We start from the raw sequence: 19,897 nt of genomic DNA, 5'->3' as shown, positions 1-19,897 counted from the left end.
GGGGGGGGGGGGGGGGGGGGGGGGGGGGGGGGGGGGGTGGGGGGGGGGTTAGGGGAGGAGGTGTGGAATAAATGGGCCTGTCTGGATTAATGGAGGTCTACAGTGTGTGTGTGATCCGTCACTGCTGCCTTCAAGACTAATCTGAGGGCAGGGAGAAAAAGCAAACACACAGAACGAGAATGAAAAGGACGGTGCGTTTAGTGTCATCTGTAAACTACAGAGATCAGTCTGTGAAGGAGGAACAGGAACTGAAAAACTGATGCTTCACAGAGCAGCGTGAGCAGCAGGTGGAGCAAGAAACAAGACCGACACAACCAGGCTAGGCTAGTCAGCTAACAGCCGGCTCAACACTGAACTAAAGCTAACAGGCTAACTAAGTCTCCTCCTCCTCCTCCACCTGTGTGACTCTCACACAGACAGGACTTCACAGCCGGTTCCACTGGTACCGTTTTCTCCTGAGCTCAGTGCAGAACTGTTAAAGGACTGGGCTATGAATTAGAGGGTTGTTGGTTCAAATCCCGGCCCCAGGAACGCTGTCATCTGATGAGTGACGATATAAGAAAAGAAGACTTTTGTTGGAGGACGGGTCCACTGGTCCAGGGTCCAGTCTGGAGGACGGGTCCAGTCTGGTCCAGCTGCAGTAGAACCTTCAGTCTGGAGGTCTGTCTGCAGTGAGAACAGCTGGAGAACGTTGTTGGAGAAACATGAACAGAATGGTTTGAATGTTTAATGGACCTTTATTAAAACCTGTTTGGGGGAGTGTGTGTGTGTGTGTGTGTGGGGGGATCGGGGGGGGAGTGTTCAGAGCTAAAAGAAGAGAAAACGACCCCCCAGTAAAAAAACACAGCTCAGCCTTTTTCTGTTGTTCTTCTCTTTCCTCCCAATTACCCTCCATCTCCTCCGCAGCAGGAGCGCGGCCTCCTCTCCACACTTCACATCATTAAATTTGATTGTGCTTTGTAGGATCGACATGAGAGTCATGACCCGGAGCACGCCGAGGCTGAGTTGTGTGGAGATCCAAATCCCCAGGAGGAGGTGCAGAAACAGCAGGAGGGAGCGGAGGGGGGTAATCTGACCAGATTAGAACCCAGAGGACGTGGAAGGGGGGGGCAGGGAGCGAGGTTTAAATCCTGAGAGGTTGACATGAGGGAGGTCTTTAACAGGACCTGGACCATCGACAGTTCATGACTGGTTCTGGTGTCCTGGTTCAGAAGTAATAACACCTGCAGTCAGGACACAGGCGTCTCCTCCATGTCCTTGGACCTGGAACCACCTCCTGGACAGGAGTTAAGATCAACCACTGGACCATGACATCACATCCACCATGTCTGACCATCAAATCAGGACGACGTCACTGTCATCAGATCGTTAACACGTTTGAGAAAGGAGGAGGAGTTAACACAGGAGTTAATAAAGGAGTTAATAAAGGAGTTAACACAGGAGTTAATAAAGGAGTTAATAAAGGAGTTAACACAGGAGTTAATAAAGGAGTTAATAAAGGAGTTAACACAGGAGTTAATAAAGGAGTTAATAAAGGAGTTAACACAGGAGTTAATAAAGGAGTTAATAAAGGAGTTAACACAGGAGTTAATAAAGGAGTTAATAGTTAAAATAAAGGAGTTAACACAGGAGTTAATAAAGGAGTTAACACAGGAGTTAATAAAGGAGTTAACACAGGAGTTAATAAAGGAGTTAACACAGGAGTTAATAAAGGAGTTAACACAGGAGTTAATAAAGGAGTTAACACAGGAGTTAACACAGGAGTTCATGAGGACAGAGGGAGAAGGTCCAGCAGTCATGTGACTCTCTCACTGTCCTCACCCTCCTCTCTCGCTCCCTCTGACAGAACAGACCATGGGCCATCAGAGGTCAGAGGTCAGCTGGAGTTCAACAGAACGTTCTGTGTCAGGAGCTCCACGATTATTAAACAGGAGGTGGAGTCAGAGGTTCCAGTTGAAGCTGGACTTCAGCAGAACTGCTCTCAGATCAGCTCCGCCCACTCCCTGCCCTCTGCTCACGTCACATCGCAGCATTTATTCTTAGACCCTGGATTTTCCTCAGGAATCTTCTCCGCAGACACGTGACGCTGCCTGGGAGAAGAACTGCTGATCCCAGATCTCCTTAGTCTGGATTTTCAGGAGAGAAGCGGAAAAAGAACTGGGAAGAACTCCAGAGAGAGAAGGAGACAAAGGAGACAAAGGAGACAACTCCCTTCCGGCTTTAATCTGGGAGGATCCGTTTATCCACATCTACAAGTCAACATGACCAATCATGTAGTAGCAGTGGTTCTCAACCGGGGGGGCGGGACCTCTGAGGGTCAGAGGAGGTCCGAGTGTGAATGACGTCTGCCAGCTGCTGATCCTGAATCAGTTCATCTGAGAAACTGTATCAACAGCTGTGTGTAGCTGCCCAGTCCTCCAGGTCAGGTGAAGACAACTGGACTCACAGAACTGCCGTGTTCTTCCACCTCTCTGAGAAGACGACAGACGTCCGTCAGAACATCACACTGGTCTCCACTACATATTCATCTGTTTCTTCTCACATGCTGCAGTGACTCACAGTTTTTTTTTTACCCATGGTACCGTGTGGACCGGGACGTTCCTCTGTGGGAACCGTCTTTCACACCATCAGTGTTCCTGGATTACAGCAGTGTGAAGAACGTGTGGGAGTTTAACTCCAGCTGTAATCCACAGTAATCCTTCATCCTGAACATTAATCACCAGCACGCACGCACACAGACATGTCTTTAGGAGGTTCTGGTTCCTGTCCAGAGGAGGAGTGTCAGTGTGAGACAGACTTCGTCCCTGCAGGAGATCCAGTTGTGATCCTGGACCGTGGACCTCAGCAGGTCCTGGTCCTGACGTCAGATGATGGGGTCTGACATTGTGGTGTTGACAGGCTGTGACCTTTGACCTTTGTTACGTCACACTCTCTCAAAAAGACCCAGAGCAAATGTTTCCCATGGTTCCTCAGGACCGGCGTCACTGCTGCCCACGTGGACTGGGACTCTTCTGTTCCAAACCGAATGAAAACCATATTCAGATGCGGCTCACAAAGACAGGGTCCGAGCACAAGATTTCCCATGATGCTTCAGTTAATAGAGCACTTCTCATGGAGCGGCAAGGCGGACCCCCAGGATCTGCTGGTCTTTCATCAGCCTCTGGGCGTCTCTGCCAGCGCCTGAGAAATAATTACTGAAGAGCTGAAATGCCGAGGCATATTTCTGGGCGCTCCTCTCCTCTCAGCGCTGCCCCCGGAGGCCTGATTGCCAAATCATTTGAAGTAGGATATGAATGAGGCTGGAGGAGCTGGAGGAGCTGCATGAATAACAAATAAAGATCAGTCCAAGTCCGTTCTCCTTTTTTTTTTTCTCCCTTCAATTTTAACGCAAGACTAAATGTATCAGGACAGACGAGAGGATCCACCACAGGAAGTGACACGGGAGAAGCAGGAAGAGAGAAGAAGTTGACGTCCTCAAGTTCTCGCTGTTCTCACATCAAAACCTGGCAGTAAAATGTTGAACCAAACAGAACACTAGAACTTTGAGAACCTGTGGTTCTGGAGTGTTTGAGAACACTGCAGAGGTCTGTGGTTCTCTGAAAATAAATCTGCAGCAGAACTGATCTGAGATCCTGAGTCCAGATACCAGAGCAGAGCAGAGCAGGACTGAGCTGCTGACTCTAAGACCAGCAGTTGTTCTACTGGTACCCCTCATGGTTCTAACATTTCTGACAGTGTCAGCCTCTGACTGCAGTAAATCTTCCGTGAACAGATGTTTAGCTGTGATGCAAATACAGCGGCGGTGAAAGGGATTATGGGAATGATGTGAAATTCATAGAATGATGGCGTGTCAAAAACACCCACGTATGCTTCAAGAGCAAACGGTTCCAGTACTAATGACCTGTTTAGTGACAGGAACAGAGAGTCTGCGTCTTTGTCTGAACATGTGTTTTTGTTGTTCTTTCTTTTCTGATCACGTGACGTTCACTGTCACTGGTATCACTGTCACTGGTATCACTGTCACTGGTATCACTGTCACTGGTATCACTGTCACTGGTATATCACTGTCACTGGTCACTGGTATCACTGTCACTGGTATCACTGTCACTGGTCTTCAGCGTTCCAGGGGAAAATACAATAACGTGTTGATTTTGTGTCAGCGCCAATAAATATTTAAAGAGTGATATTTCACATCAGAGCCAGAAATAATCTAATGAGGACGAGCGACTGCAGCAGTCGACAAACTCTGCTTTTTCTGCCAAACCTTCATCTCCGTCTTCTCACTTCAGAGAATCTTCAACGCTGAACAGTTTCCAAACTAACATCAAACGTCAGCGGAACAACAGGGCGGAACATGTTTTACTAAGGTCTGCTTTACTCATTTAACTGCTAAAAATGGCTCATGGTAACGGTGCAGCCTGTAGGTGGCAGTATTGCACTTAAGGTTTGTCTCCCAGCCAGAAGAAGACAATTGGGAAAAACTGAGCGACATCATCACAATGCAACAATCCTGACGCAGAATCCCAGAGCTAACGCTTAGTGATGCAGCGAAATGAAAATTCTTGGCCGAAACCGAAAACCAACACACAGAAAGAAATGATGATTCCAGTTATTAGTATTAACACCATTGCATTTATGGCTATGAGTGTGAACTAAAGCTCAATAAAATCAAAGCACTGCGATTGCATGAATTAATATTAGATAAATAATACATTAACAACTGTCAAATGTCCAGCAGAGAGATAAAATCAACTGACAGTCCCACAGGAAGTCAGAACAGAACAGACCACCTCTTATTATTATTATTATTATTATTATTATTATTATTATTTGAGGATCTCACAGAACATATCAGACAACCAGGGTCCCCGTCCCTCATCCGGCACACTGCTCTCGCCTGCGCTGTGAGATCTCCGTCCATCACAGCCCTGGTTCATTTCTCGTGTGCGCTGCTTTATTCCCACATAAAAGTAATCATCTTTATAACGTGGATCAAGTCGTGACAAGTGCAGGGGATCAGAAAAGATCTCAGTTTTCAGCATTAACATTTTGAAAATCTCTTTATTAAATAAAGTAAAATACGTCCACACCGCCGCACTGACCGCGGTTTTTGGTTGCGCCATCATAACTTTCGGCCGAAAACCAAAAATGCACTTTATGGCCAACATTAGCTAGGTACAGAACGGACTTATTCAAGCTGTGTTTTCGGCTATTATTAACCTTGGTCCAACCTTTTGAGTTCCACTTTTGGCAAACGTCCCTGTCCTGGACACCCCACCCTCCCCCCCCCCGTCCATGATGAATGGAGGTGAGCTGAATATCAAGCTCTCAGTGGGAAGGTTTTTAAATAATTTACCATCATACTCTTACCTTTACTTACTTCACCCAGCCTCATGACACTGTAACTGTGCTGACAGTGCTACCTGTGATTACTGTGATGATACTGTGATGATACTGTGATGATACTGTGATGATACTGTGATGATACTGTGATGATACTGTGATGATACTGTGATGATACTGTGATGATACTGTGATGATACTGTGATGATACTGTGATGATACTGTGATGATACTGTGATGATACTGTGATGATGCCTGTGGGCCAGGTGACCCTGCCTTCCCTCCCACTGATAAGACCTAAATCTGCTCCCCAGAATCCGACCAAGCTCCTGGAGATGAAACGGTGACGAGGGATTCACAGCGGCAGGCTGCGGGCGAGAGCAGGATAATGACATCAGGTTCCACGTGGCCTCGTTTTTGACTCCCTTTTCATCACAGCTGGATTTTTGGTTTTAATAAATGTAGTCTGTAAAAAGACAATTATGTTCAGAGTCTCCAGGGTTTCCACTGACAGGAAGTGATGAAAGAGAGGTAAAAATAGTGTGTGGAGAAAAGGAGGATGAGGAGCTCTCCACCCCCCACACCACTGTTTTTACAATGTCTCGTCTTTGAAGACGACCTCCACATCAGACGGTGTTAAAAATGTTATCTACCAGTTTCACTTTCACTTTAGTCGACCTGGAGCTCAAAGGGTTTCAAAATGTGATTAGCATTAAAACAACTGTATTATTAAATTGAGGCTGGAAGCTAACAAAAATGTTCAAGTGCGCATGTGACTTTTTATGCTCAAAATCCTGACTGAATTTCTGTTCTTTTTTTCTTGACTAATCCTTTATCCTAAACTGTTGACGGATGCTTGTTTTTTAAACTTCTATTTTTCTTAATCCAATGCAGTGAGTTTTACATTAGGAAAATCTGACTTATTTCTGTTGTTTATGGTGTATGGTGTTTTATGGTGACAGTCAAAGGATGGGAACTGACCATGGTGCTGAACATAAAGCTTTTCTTTTTATTCAATCTGTTGTTCTATTTCATTTAATTTATTATGAATCATTTGTCTTGCAGAGTAGGACAGTAGGGAGGCTAAAGGTTAGCTAACAGAGTAACCCAGAGAGTCAAAGGATGAGAACTGACCATGGTGCTGAACATAAAGCTGTCCCTGGTGCTGAGACTGTCCGCTGTTCCACTTGTAACTGTCCGGGGTCCTGAAAATGCCTACGTCCCTTATGTCGCTGTCCATGGTGCTGGTGTGATCTAATGTGTAACTGTCCCTGGTGCTGAAACCACCTGCGCGCTTATCTATGGGGTTTGGATCGTACCGTTTGTAACTGTCCATGGTGCTGAAACTACAGACAGAGAGCTGTGTGTCCTCTGTAGTTCTCTACCATTCGGTTGAAAATGAATTGCATAATTGAATTAATTAACAGACACATTAAATGAGTAAAAACAACAGAAAGAAAAAGTGACTGGATCAACTGAATCAAAACAGCATGGGTTTCTATTATAATGAGGGGAATTAGTCATAATAAATGTGTGTTTCATTTAAATGAGTCCCTGACTCACTTCAGTGATTAATGCAGTTTTATAGAAATGTTGATGGTAATAAAAACAGACCTCACAGGGCAGGACACGCAGTCACACATAGATTCAAACAACAAACTGTTCCCACATCAAACAGCAGTGAATGTGGTTAAAATGTTCCTCCTAATGTGGTGTCAGTGCCATCGGTACCAACACACCCTCCAGTTCAGTACTAAAACTCCCACCAGACCAGATGTTCAGCTCAAACACACAGCCAAGTTTTTATATAATTGAGTGAGTTTGTGTTTGGAGGGGGCCGGGGGGTCAGGGATTACCCAGAATGCACTGTACTGCCTACCCACAGGAGGACAGACATTAGCTGTGTGGTGACTCAAAGGAAAGAACAGCAGCAGTTTCAGAGTCTAACGGTACCACACACCTGGTTCTTCATGAGGTACTGCAGATAGTTCTGCACCACAACCCGCAGAACGCTGAAGAACCCCAACAGAACCTGAGCCTCAGGGTGAGTCTAACCCTGGACTTCAGTCTTAGAGCCAGGTCACAGTAGACTGACACGTCAAGAAGTGGTGGTGGTGGTGGTGGTGGGGGGCAAACATCTGCTTTTATATTCAACTGCCATCCTGCTGCAGAGAACAGTTCCCTCCTCACTCCTCACTCAGCTGCCACTGCAGCAGCTGCTGGTTTGATTCTCTGGCTGATGGAACATTGGAGCAAAGTCTTGAAGAAGAGCTGAAGATCACAGAGTCTGTCTCCGTCAGAGTGAAGATTCACTGAGAAATGTTCTGGGGTTTTTTTTTTTCTAATCAAACTCCCAACCAACGTAGACAGAGGAACTCTGTCTGTGTTTCTGCTCCTGGCTCGGTACTACAGTACTGTATGTTCCTCACACACAGAGGCTGCAGCGTCAGCAGAAAGGATCCTCATGACTTCATAATGAAACTGAGAGAAGAGCTTCTCACGTCAGGAGTGAGGAGGTGAAAAAAGCTGCGAAAAGTGAGACTCCTTTATCCTAAACAGGATTTCATTTAAAATAAAGTTTCAGGGCGAGGATGAGGTACACAGGGGGGAGGAGGGGAGCCGCAGCCTCTGAGAGTCCAGACGGAGCAGAGTGAGAGAACAGGACACGTTCCCGTCGCTCTGACGGTTCCCTGTCGCCTGCAGCTCCAGATCCAGGTAACGACGGCTGGGAATTGAGCTGGGAACCAGATGTTGAACAGCTCCAGCTGTTGTTCGCCGCTCAGTAAAACAAGCACAGCACAGAGAAAAAGCTGAAGGCGAAAAGGATAAACGGAGAACAGCCGCCAAAGGGAAGGATGAGCCACGGGTTCTTTATGAACACGAGCATGCTGGGAAATGTGAAGAGCAGTACTTTGTTCGTACAGTACTGCAGTTCTCTCCTCACCACAGCAGAACCGCTGCAGCTAAACTCCATTCAAAGAACTGGTTATGGAACTACATCTCAGGGCCACCGTTCCCCCGCTGACAGTTCCAACTACAGCAGCAATTAGTTTAACAAGAAGGACGGCCATTAAAAATATGAAGAACTGTTAAAGATTATAGAGCAACAAAATATGGAGCCGCACGAAAATGGGCTGCAAATGTCAGCAGAGTCAGAACATTAGAACATCCAGAACCGAGAAGATGAAGCTGTTTAGATTAGAAGATTCATCTGCAGAGAGAGAACGCTTCAGAACAAATGGAGATTAACAGCAGAAGAGAACTGGAAAAGGCGAGTTACTGGGGTAAATAAACCAGCACAAAAACAAGTTAGATGGAGCTGAGGATGAGATTGAGGATGAAGATGAAGATGAAGCTGAGGATGAAGACAGAGATGAGGATGAGGATGAGGATGAAGCTGAGGATGAAGATGAAGCTGAGGATGAAGACAGAGATGAGGATGAGGATGAAGATGAAGACAGAGATCAGTTTATTGATGAATCAGTTCTACATCACTGGTTCCACCAGAGCAGACAAACTTCCTGTCCTGCTGTCACTTCAGTCAAACCTCCCTGACTGATGGAGGGAGAGAGAGAGACAGAGAGAGAGACAGGCAGTACCCTCTCTCTCTCTCACACACACACACACACACACAGAGAGATGGGCTGCTGCAGCTCAGCTCAGCAGAAAAACACAATCTCGGGGAGACGTAATTGGCTGACACACAGATGCACAACAAGACGGAGAGTGTTGATAAAGGAACAGCGCCACGCCGTCAATCAATCATTCAGAGAGTGAGGAGGAAAAGGCCGGAGGCGTTCCGTCTGAATGTAGGAATAAAACCATCGCTATCAGCCAGGTGGCGCCGCGTCGACAACAGAACCCACATAAAGTCAGAGTTGAACCAGCAGAACTTCCTGCTCCGCCAAGACCATGGGTCCTACCTGGTACGAAGCTGCCCTGCACCACCTCCTTGTAGGCCCACCATCCTTCATGGATCTTGGGTGTGTTGGGTTGAGCTGGAAATCAAGAAAGAAACAGAGTTAGAAGAGTTAGAATCTAGAACAGAGAACTGGAAGTAAATGAGGTGGATCATGGAGGAGAACACAAGGCGTTACTGGTGTACCAGTGTACAGGTGTACCAGTGCACAGGTGTACCAGTGTACAGGTGTACCAGTGTACTGGTGTACTGGTGTGCAGGTGTACCAGTGTACAGGTGTACCAGTGCACAGGTGTACCAGTGTACAGGTGTACCAGTGTACCAGTGTACAGGTGTACCAGTGCACAGGTGTACCAGTGTACAGGTGTACCAGTGCACAGGTGTACCAGTGTACAGGTGTACCAGTGTACAGGGGTACCAGTGTACAGGTGTACCAGTGTACTGGTGTACTGGTGTGCAGGTGTACCAGTGTACAGGTGTACCAGTGTACAGGGGTACCAGTGTACAGGTGTACCAGTGTACTGGTGTACTGGTGTGCAGGTGTACCAGTGTACAGGTGTACCAGTGTACCAGTGTTCACCTATCAACAGCCCTACAACTGAACTGTTCCACCAACCTGAACCTGTGAGAACATGTGACGTGTCATGTGACCTGCAGTGACAACAGAACAGCAGTGTGAACGCAGCTTCACCACAGGGTGGGGGGTGCAGTTTGAGTGACAGCTGTGTCAAACATCAAGCCCAGCCTCAGCTCCTCTCTCCTCTTCTCCTCTCTTCTTCTCCCAGGCTCCAGAACAACAAACGCTGTTCAGATCAGAGGCAGCTACAAAACCTAGAACCTTCAGAGTCTCAGACTCCACGTCCTGGTTGGTACGCAGGCTGACACAGAGAGTCGGGGATGAAGAGACTGTTGCTTCTGTACAGTCACACCTTCTCCATGCACCTTCATCTGACACTGTTCTGACAACAACAACACTCCCTCTGTCTGCTGCTCCTGACAATTCACACCTCCAAAAATAAAAAATACCAGAAAAACAGACTCTTCATCCGCTCCACGCGGTCGACTGGGTTTTCACCGTACGCTTTTATCCATGACATAGTTGCAAACATTGGCGCTAAAGCTGGAGCTAACATTGGAGCTAACACTGGAGCTACCTCTGGAGCTACCACTGGAGCTAACACTGGAGCTACCTCTGGAGCTACCACTGGAGCTAACACTGGAGCTAACCCTGGAGCTAACTCTGGAGCTAACGCTGGAGCTAACTCTGGAGCTAACCCTGGAGCTAACTCTGGAGCTAACCCTGGAGCTAACTCTGGAGCTAACACTGAAGCTAACACGGGAGCTAACACTGGAGCTACCTCTGGAGCTACCACTGGAGCTAACACTGGAGCTACCTCTGGAGCTACCACTGGAGCTAACACTGGAGCTAACTCTGGAGCTAACACACATTTGACCGTAGAAAACATTGAATTTATGAGAACACAGGTGATTTTTGGTTTGTTCTTCAGAGGAGAACAGTCTAGGAGGAAGAACCAGGCAGAACCTCAGAGGAAACACTGATACTGACCACAGCGTGTGTGTGTGTGTGGTAGGAGACCCCCCCACACACACATCTGTGGTGGATTATCAGATTAGCGGCAGTGGGTTGTGTTTGGCTGCTGCTGCTGTTTGTACAGAGCAGAGAACGCTGGCCTCTGATTGGTCCGAGTGACATTTGGTTTTCCCACCTGTGGTTCCACTGACTCCTCATCAGCTCCTCACTGTCCACCTTATTCTCCTAGTCAATCTGTGTGTGTATAACACACACACACACACACCAGCCTGTGGTACATCACAGCTGACGTGGAGGTCGTCTCAGTCCAGCTCGCTGTTAGAGCCACAGCTGAGATGAGCTACGGCCACTGTGGGAAACGCGAGCGTGCACACACTCAAATGTCAAGTACTGCCATTTGTTGGAAAAACAGCTGTGGCGTCTCCTTACGTTCAACACTTGAAACAGTTGAGAACATCAGCGCTGATGTAAAGGTCAAGGGTCACGGGTTTATACATCAGTTCCATTCATACTTGGTGTGACGGTGCAGACACACACACACACACACACATCCATCCCAACATGACCTGTGGGGCAGGTCAGTACAGACTCAGTACAGACTCAGTACAGACACAGTACAGACACAGTACAGACACCGGCTACAACGTTGTAAACATGAGCACGACAACATTTAAATGACGTCCAGAGAAAGAGCTAGCAGTTAGCTAACACTAATATTAGCCAATTAGCCAGAAGAAGAAGAAGATGAAAGGAAGGAAAAATCCTCGAGCGAAAGAAACTTCAGTCCATATTCATATTTAAATAGTCCTCCAAACGTCTCCAAATAGTACTAAATCAAATCTCACACGGACCAAAGAGCTGCAGTTAAAAAAGTCCATTTCCCGCCTGCGACTTCATCATAACATTTAAATTTCCCAGACTTCCCTGGGGCCTCGTTCCTCCGTCTGATGGAAGTGTGTGATTCCCCTTACAGTGGATGATGAAAACCTGCCTCAGCAGAGTTAGCGCTGACGCTAATGGTCCACGGACGGCTACAGCAGCCAGGTGTTTGGATCACTCTGCCTCAGAGCCAACACAAGGAGGGTTCTGGAGAACGCAGGTTCTGGGACTTCATCACCTTCACACTGTCACTGCTGCGTCTGCAGAACAACTTCACGGAGAACTCTTAGAAACTTTTCCCTCAGACATGTTCTGTCAAGCGAGACTCCATTTTCAGCACGGAGGCCCAGAGGGCAGGAGGGAGACGCACAGAGAGTTTGAAAGAGGAGGTGACGGAGGAGAAAAGTGGAAACAGGTTTGGAGAGAACGTGCTGCTCTGAGATGTTCTGTCAGATTAAACAGGAGAAACGGTGCTGGGACAGAGGAGAACACCTTCTTCATCCCAGGAAATAGTACCAGGAAATATATGTTCATTACTAATCATACTTAACTAATGACAGTACCAGGAACTGTCCCAGGAATCAGTCAAGTTCCAGCTCCTTCACTTATTTATTTTAACGAAAAAAATTAGTACCAGGACTGAAAACAGTACCAGGAACTGTTGGAACTAGTCACAGGGAACTGGACAGTAGGAAGAGGAGAAGGAGAATCTTGACTCTGGGAAGAAGTAAAGAAAATTCCATGAAGCTCAGCAGGAGCAGAGAAGACGTGCAGAAGAACGTGCAGAAGAATGTGGCGAGGAAGATGAGGAGGAGGAAGAGGAGGAGGAGGAGGACGAGGAGGAGGAGCATGACAAATGAGCTGCAGACTCACTGCTGGTATTTCAGAGGAAAGAAGCTCCTCTGGAGATCAGCGTTCTTTATATAGAACCTGGGCTGAATGTGGAGCCCTGTTCTGCTCCAAACTGGACCAGGTGTGGACCTACTGTGGTCAGGAACGCTCATCCAGTCAGGTCCAGTCTGCTCTGAGGAACAAGTACCAACAAGTTCCCAGTGTCCCAGTGTGACATGTCAATAACTGTCCTGAACTGTCAGGTGTCAGACGCCACAGTTCAGTTCAATACCCACTCCGTCAACCTAGGGGGCAGTAATGACCTCTGTACACGCTGCTATTGAAACAAAGTAGTAAAAAACTCACTGCACCAAAACATGGCCTGTTTCAAGACCAAGCTTCCAAAACTATGAGAAAGAGTTCCAGTACCGATGTGCAGTTTGAGCTCACATCCATAAAGACTGGTCCTCAGCTCTGCTCTCTGACATCAGAGCAGTATCGGAGGTGTTCTGCCAACCTCAGGGTTCCTGGCTGCTGTTCTCCATCTGTTCACAGCCAGAAATAAAAAAAACGACTTTTCCAGCCTGGTGCTAACGTCTCCTCTGGCTCTGACAGATTGGTATAAAGGGACACATCCTCACTGATCTTCACTCTGCTCTGGGTTTTGTAGAGATTTGGCAGAAATAAAAAGGAGGAAAATGAAGTTTGATGGAGTTGGTACCGGAGGAGAAAAAGGAGCAGGAACAGCAGCAGCAGCAACAAAAAAAGAAGAAAAACAACTGTCCTACAGTCGAAAGACAAATGTTACCAAGAGTTAGGAACAGTACCAAGGAACTGTGTCAGGATTTCACCACAAAAAGGAGTACTCGGAACTGATATTGCATTTGAATACATTGAAACTGTACCAGGAACATTTTAATGCAGTAATCACACCCAAGAACTATTTAGTACTGATGCACCGAAACGAAAATTCTTGGCTGAAACTGAAAGCAAGGAAACCAAGGTCGAAAACTGAAAACCAAAGAACTGAAAGAAACAATTAAAATAAAATCCAAAATAAAATGTTTATCTTGAACACGGAGTGCATTTTAGTCAAATTCAGGATCATTTCTCGTGCGCGCTGCTTTATTCCCACATCCGAGTAATGATCTTTATAAGGTGGAGCAAGTACAGTCTGCACTGTGAACCGTGAGCTGACAGACTGACAGAGTGGAACAACATCTGCTACAGATACAGCAGAGGAGCTGGTCTCTATAGTTAGCTGTTCACACGGGGCGAGAAGAGAGAGAATGTTCTCTGGTAAGACCCACTAGTGTGAAGTGAATGTCACGGGGAGTTCCTGGTCTGAGCTCCTGGTTCTGAGCTCCTGGGCTGAGCTCCTGGTTCTGAGCTCCTGGGCTGAGCTCCTGGTTCTGAGCTCCTGGTCTGAGTTGTCCACAGCCAAGACTCACTTTTGCACAAAGAGGCTTCTGCACAGCGTTAGGGATGTTTGGATTTCAGGTGATAAACTAAACCCGACGTGGAGAAAGTCTTAACAGATGCACCCCCTCTTAATTACTATCCGTAGGTCTTTATCAGATATACTGAAATATGTCCACACCACAGAGACATGTTGGCACTATCAGACAAGGCACGCTGGCCTGATTGCGTCATCATAACTTCCTGTTTTGGCCGCGTTGTTTCGGTGATAAAAGTCTTTCAGCCGAAAACCAAAAATGCACTTCTGGGCCATTTTCAGCAAAGAAAATGTCAGTGGCCAAAAATTCGGCATCTGTACTAGTTACAAATGTACTAGTTACACTTGTACTAGTTACACTTGTACTAGTTACTTGGGGCTGACTGTACTCTTTACTGTAAACACGGGCCGTCATTGTAACCAACCTGCTGGTACTGGATTCTATTCCATTTACTAAAATGGTTTTGGTCATAAATGAACAGGAAGATCTAAAGAAGATCAACTATTCTGTTCCTCCTCCTCTTCAGGAACAAAGGCTCCACTTCAAAGGCTGTAAATGAAGTCCGTGTGACTTCAAAGCCTCACAGCCAACCAGCAATCAAAGCTGAAGAAGAACCACACTCAGCAGACTGTGATGGAGGAACCAGGTTCAGAAGTCAGGGCTGTGAATGCTGCAGCTCTCACGTGAACAGGAACAGGGTGAGGTCCAGAACTCTGACTTTGACAGAACCAAAGTAACCAGTGACCACTGAGGACAGGACGTTTCAAAAGTACTTCAAATGTGAAGTAAAGTACAGAACAGGCCACTGATGTCAGCCAATCACAGATGTCTATGAACTTCTTAAATACAAATATTCACACAACAATGTCCTCATTAGAATATGTGACTAATCCATCAATTATAAAACACACACACACACACATATATATACTGTATGTAACCTGAGGCTATGGGCCGGTTTTTCGCGGGTGCGGGGTTAACGCACCGCAGTGCGTAAAACAACCCACTGACACCGAGTCCGGTCCAAAGAACCAAACGTTAAAGACAGTTGAGGAGAAAGTGATTAAAGTTGAGCCGTGACCGTGTTGGTCCACGTGGACGCGCACAGCGTTCCGCTGAGCACGGACTCAGTGTGTGTGTGTGTGTGGAGAACACACACTCACACACTGGAGCGGGAGAAACACTTCAATCACACTGTTCGACTGTGGGCCACATTCCCCCGTGACACGCACACACACACACACACGCAGAGGAACGGTTCGAGTCCGACATCGATCTTCCTGGAGCGCAGCCTCTGAGGCGTTTCCTCAGTTAAACTGCGCATTTATACTGGTTCTCGGTTAAATTCCTGAGAGACCCGGACTGACTGACTGACTGACGGAGTGACTGACGGGAACTCACCTGATATACAGACGATCAGGTTGGCTTGCAGAAACAGCAGTAGTTCCCAGATTATATCCATCCTCTGCTCTCACTCCACACACATCACGCACAATTTACGGAGATTCGGAAAAAGTGAAACCAGAACCGGAGGGACTTCTTCAGTGCTGGAGCCCTCACCTTCCTCCCCTCCCAGCAGGTATCTTCCAGCCCACTGTCATAGCAGGTGTTTGGGGACGAAAAGACAAAAGCAGATTTTTCCACAACAAAGTATTCCAGATATGGGAAGAAGGCAGAAATAACTCCAAAAGAGAGGAAGAGAAAACGGAAACGGAACCCTCGTCTCCTTCAGTTCACCGCGTCCAACATCCCTTCATCCATCCATCATTCCATCACTTCAGCCATCCACGTCCTTCCATCCGTCCATCCAGAGCCGGACCCTCGCACTCTCAACGCGGACACTGGATCATGGTGGAGTGCGTGAGTGTGCGTGGGCGGAGAGGAACAGGAGGAGGAGGAGGATGAAGGAGGAGGAGACACCTGGAGAAGGAGACGAACTCAGAGAGAAGTCTCCTCTGCAGGTGAAGCTTCAGCTCTGAACCAACACTTTTCTCTCCGTCACTGCGGAGAAGCAGCGACAATAACTGACGGGGAAGAAAGCTGCTTCCGGTCTGAGCTATCACAATAAAAACACAATAAAAGGGGGTTCATGACCGTCAACAGAATATCTTAAAGATTACACTTTGGTCTATATATAAATATTTTTGGACTATTCATTTTCGTATCCCAGGTCAAAGTCTGAGGTCTAGTGATGGACTGAGGTACTGTTGGTCTGGCGTCCAGCCCTCCACTAAATTACTGGGCGTTTCCCAGCAGTGTTTGGTTTGGGTTCTGGTTCAGAGTCATTCGTTCTGTCGTAGGTCACACCCATAATATGGGTAACATTCTTCTGGGCCTACGAGTGTTTATGGTTCCTCATCTGTACGAGTTATCCACAAAGTGTTCCACGTTCTTCTCATGTCCGACACATTTACTCGTCTCCGTCTGTTCAGGACAGTAGGTTGTTGGTTACATTTCTCTGACCCAGAGCCTACAGTCCCATTAACTCGTGTGGTTCTGGTACCTACAGATTCTTCAGTCCTTACTGGACCAAAGTACCAACCACCACTGGTTCATTCAAACTGTCATCATTCATCTTTGTGAGAGGTTTTTTTTTTTTTTTTCGACACCAAACGCCGTCGTTTCCGGTTTTCTCTCACGCAATGCTGCGAGCTTGTTTTCCCTCTCTCTCACCATCCCACACACACAGTCAGACTCTCTCTCTCTCTGTTTTTCTCTCTCACACACACGCACACATATATGAAGGCAGGTTAAATTCCTCAAAATTACGCACACGTACAGGGAAATGAGTGCGTGTTACGTGCGCATGTTGTGTGCGTTAATGAAGCGCGAGTAAATATGTCAGGACATGTCTGAGAGACAGACAGACAGACAGACAGAGAGACAGACTGACAGAGAGACAGACAGACTGACTGCTTCGTCCGGTAATGCGCGCTCGCGCGTGCGTACACACCCCCACACGCAGACCGACAGACACGCACGCGCACACAGTTATAACACAGGGATCTCTGTCAATGTGTCAGGACACTGGCGGTTATGCACGCGCATGCCGCTGGAATTGGGAGCAGGTTTGCGCGCACCCAGTGCTACCCTGTAACACAAGCAGATTAAAATAACAATAATAATAATTAGACTTAAGTTGGTTTTTATATGACGCTGATGATGGTGACGTCAAGTAAACGATATTTAAATGAACGAAAAGTCAAATCACATTCACACATTGTCCAAGGTGGAGAGAAAGTCAAATCACATTCACACATTCACACATTGTCCAAGGTGGAGAAAAAATGTCAGAATATAAATACTGGTGTAGTTTCGGGGGGAGGTGGAGGGGGGGTAAAAAAAGAAACGGGGCAGTTGTGGGTGGTGTTCTCCAGAGAGGAGCTGCTGCTGCCGCCCGGAACAATGATGGCTTAATCCATCAGCCATGGAGTCACCTCACATCAAACCAGAGCAGGAGAACCTCACCACAGGCTACTGACTTTTACAAACTAGAGCCGAGGCACGACGGGGGGGGTCACGTTAGAGCTGCTCCACTGAGTTCAGCTACAGTGGAGGAGGAGAAACATGAACTGAACTCTGCTGTGACTGTGGAGATCGTGAGCACAAAACACCACACGCAAGGAGGCGCTGTATTCTACGATAATAACACTGTAGATGTTAGTGAATACTGTACGGGATGTAAAAATATATCCCTGTTCTTCAGGATTCCTGGCTGTGGCCCTGCACACACAGGCCTTTATATATGTCACTGAGTGACAAACCACTTCCGGTGGAAAAGTTGTTTTACTTTGACTTCATAACTTTTACAGAGAGAGGTGTTGACGTAGGACTAGTAGTAGGTAATATATATGACTGCCGTATTGTCGGCGAACTTGGACACCAGCCGAGCTACGCCTGAAGGTAGTGTCGTAAAAACAGCCATATACGGCCCGCCTCGACCGTGACGTTGCAAACACCTGTGGTCCTCGGACCAGTTTAATAAAAGACGAGAAGATTAAAAAAAATGCCGATGGTTACGAACAGAAATGTACACCCGCGTAACTCCGCGATGAGGAAGTGCCGTAAAACAGCCGTAAAACGGTACGGTCCACAACCCATATTAATAACATCGGTGTGAATATGAAACACTGGATTAATTAAACGATATATGACACTGGCCATACATGGGCATGACTGCACAACATTAAACGAACGATTTCAATTCAACCCAGGATAAAACTTCAGTATATTTGCGAAAAAACACATTTTAAATTGGAAAAATGCAGTTGTAAACAACGTAAAAGACTAAGAAAATGTGAAAAACAAACTCACAGAAATCCAGAAGAGATTACGTTACACGAGCAGAAGTTTCAGTACTTTTCATCAAGACCAACTGGGACTCATCAGGATTGAGCGGCCAAACACAGACAGGAAGTGGAGTCATACATTAACAGGAAGTTGAAAAAAAGTCCAGAAAATATGATTTTTTATTATATATACATATTATATATACATACATACATATATATGTATGTATAGACATACATATATATGTATGAATATACATATATATATATATATGGGGAAAATGAAAAAAAGTAAACAACAGAAGGGTTGACAAAGTGTTCACATTAGTCAAAAAAGAAATAAGAAAATGTAGCAAACAGGAAACATTGAGCAGACCAGTTAGAGAGCAATGCTTTAAGATGAAAGTCAGTAATGAGTGTAGTACCGATGTGAGAAAGAACCACCAGGACGCTAATGGAAAAATCAAAGCACATTAAAGGTTTGGAGTGTTCGCTCAGAGGGAAACACAGACAGATGGAGGAGGAGAGTATGACAAGGTTTGGTTGATGAAGTCACTCCATGCTCATGTGACCAAACATCTCCACTGACAGAACAACAGAACTCACAGAATTTCCTTGTACTATTAAATACTCATCAGTCACTAAAACCTCAGTTGACCTCAGTTTAACTGATTGGTTTATTGGTCTGCTTTGTCCAAGGGACCGTCTGCCAGTAGACATCCTGAAGGATGCAGGTTAAAATAAAAGTACATGTACAGAGAAACACAAGATGAAAAGGATTGCCTAAAATGAATGTTTCACAAATTTAAGTTGTCCCCCCCACACACACACACTCACACACACAGCAGGTGCTCAGCGGTGGTCCTGCTGAGCAGAGGCTACACTGACGCTCAGTGTGGACACACAACACTTGACCTCAGCTAACATGGAATCCTTCAAAGGAATCCACAGGAGGAGGTGGAGGAGGTGGTGGAGGAGGAGTGTGACCTTAGCCAACATTAGTATGTGGACAACATCTCTGCAGTCCATATGGGATGGTCTGCAGTTCCTTGAGACAACAGAGGACCATTTGTCCAGTGTCTTGTTGTCCACCTGTAGAGCAGCACATGGAGCTGCTGCTGGTGCTGTAGGGACCAGACTGTGTCCTGACCAGACTGTGTCCTGACCAGACTGTGTCCTGACCAGACTGTCTCCTGACCAGACTGTCTCCTGACCAGACTGTGTCCTGACCAGACTGTCTCCTGACCAGACTGTGTCCTGACCAGACTGTGTCCTGACCTAGGCTGTCTGTTGTCGTCAAGTCAGCAAAACCTCCAAAATCAATAACCTTTTTAACTACTGGCCAATATTTACACATTTCTAAATGATTTGAGTGAATTTGTTATTTGGAGCTTTTTGCTGTTTTGTTGTTGTTAACCCTTGTGTGGTGTTCTGGTCTGTGGGACCCGTTTTCACTTTTTAATAAAAGAAAAATTATATAATTATTTAATTTTTCAAACTGAGACTCACTGGCTTTGGCTCATTTTCTGTGAAGAACATATATCAGAATACATATTTAATGACCACACACCATACACCCCCCCTACACATTTCTATTACATATAAGATGTTCGGGTCCACTGGACCC

General features: G+C 46.4%; 1 protein-coding gene across 2 annotated transcripts in view; it reads right to left on the bottom strand.

Moving 5' to 3' along the window:
- The window catches only part of ca10a (carbonic anhydrase Xa), a 60,291-nt gene that overhangs the window by 26,203 nt on the left and 14,191 nt on the right, over positions 1 to 19,897 (bottom strand). Inside the window, exons 1-2 of one of the 2 annotated variants that reach the window (XM_017034815.2) lie at positions 15,383 to 17,137; positions 9,267 to 9,341 (exon numbers count right to left, since the gene is read on the bottom strand). In XM_017034815.2, coding sequence (XP_016890304.1) covers positions 9,267 to 9,341; positions 15,383 to 15,443 — 136 coding nt within the window. In that variant the 5' untranslated portion in view covers positions 15,444 to 17,137. Of the gene's footprint in view, positions 1 to 9,266; positions 9,342 to 15,382; positions 17,138 to 19,897 lie in introns of those variants that run through there. The other variant, XM_008314888.3, reaches the window with a different exon arrangement.

Source organism: Cynoglossus semilaevis, chromosome 8, assembly GCF_000523025.1.
Source record: "Cynoglossus semilaevis isolate Cse_v1.0 chromosome 8, Cse_v1.0, whole genome shotgun sequence".
NCBI classification, from domain to species: domain Eukaryota; kingdom Metazoa; phylum Chordata; class Actinopteri; order Pleuronectiformes; family Cynoglossidae; genus Cynoglossus; species Cynoglossus semilaevis.
The sequence above is the reverse complement of the archived record's forward strand: the minus strand, read 5'-3'. Positions and strand labels throughout refer to the sequence as shown.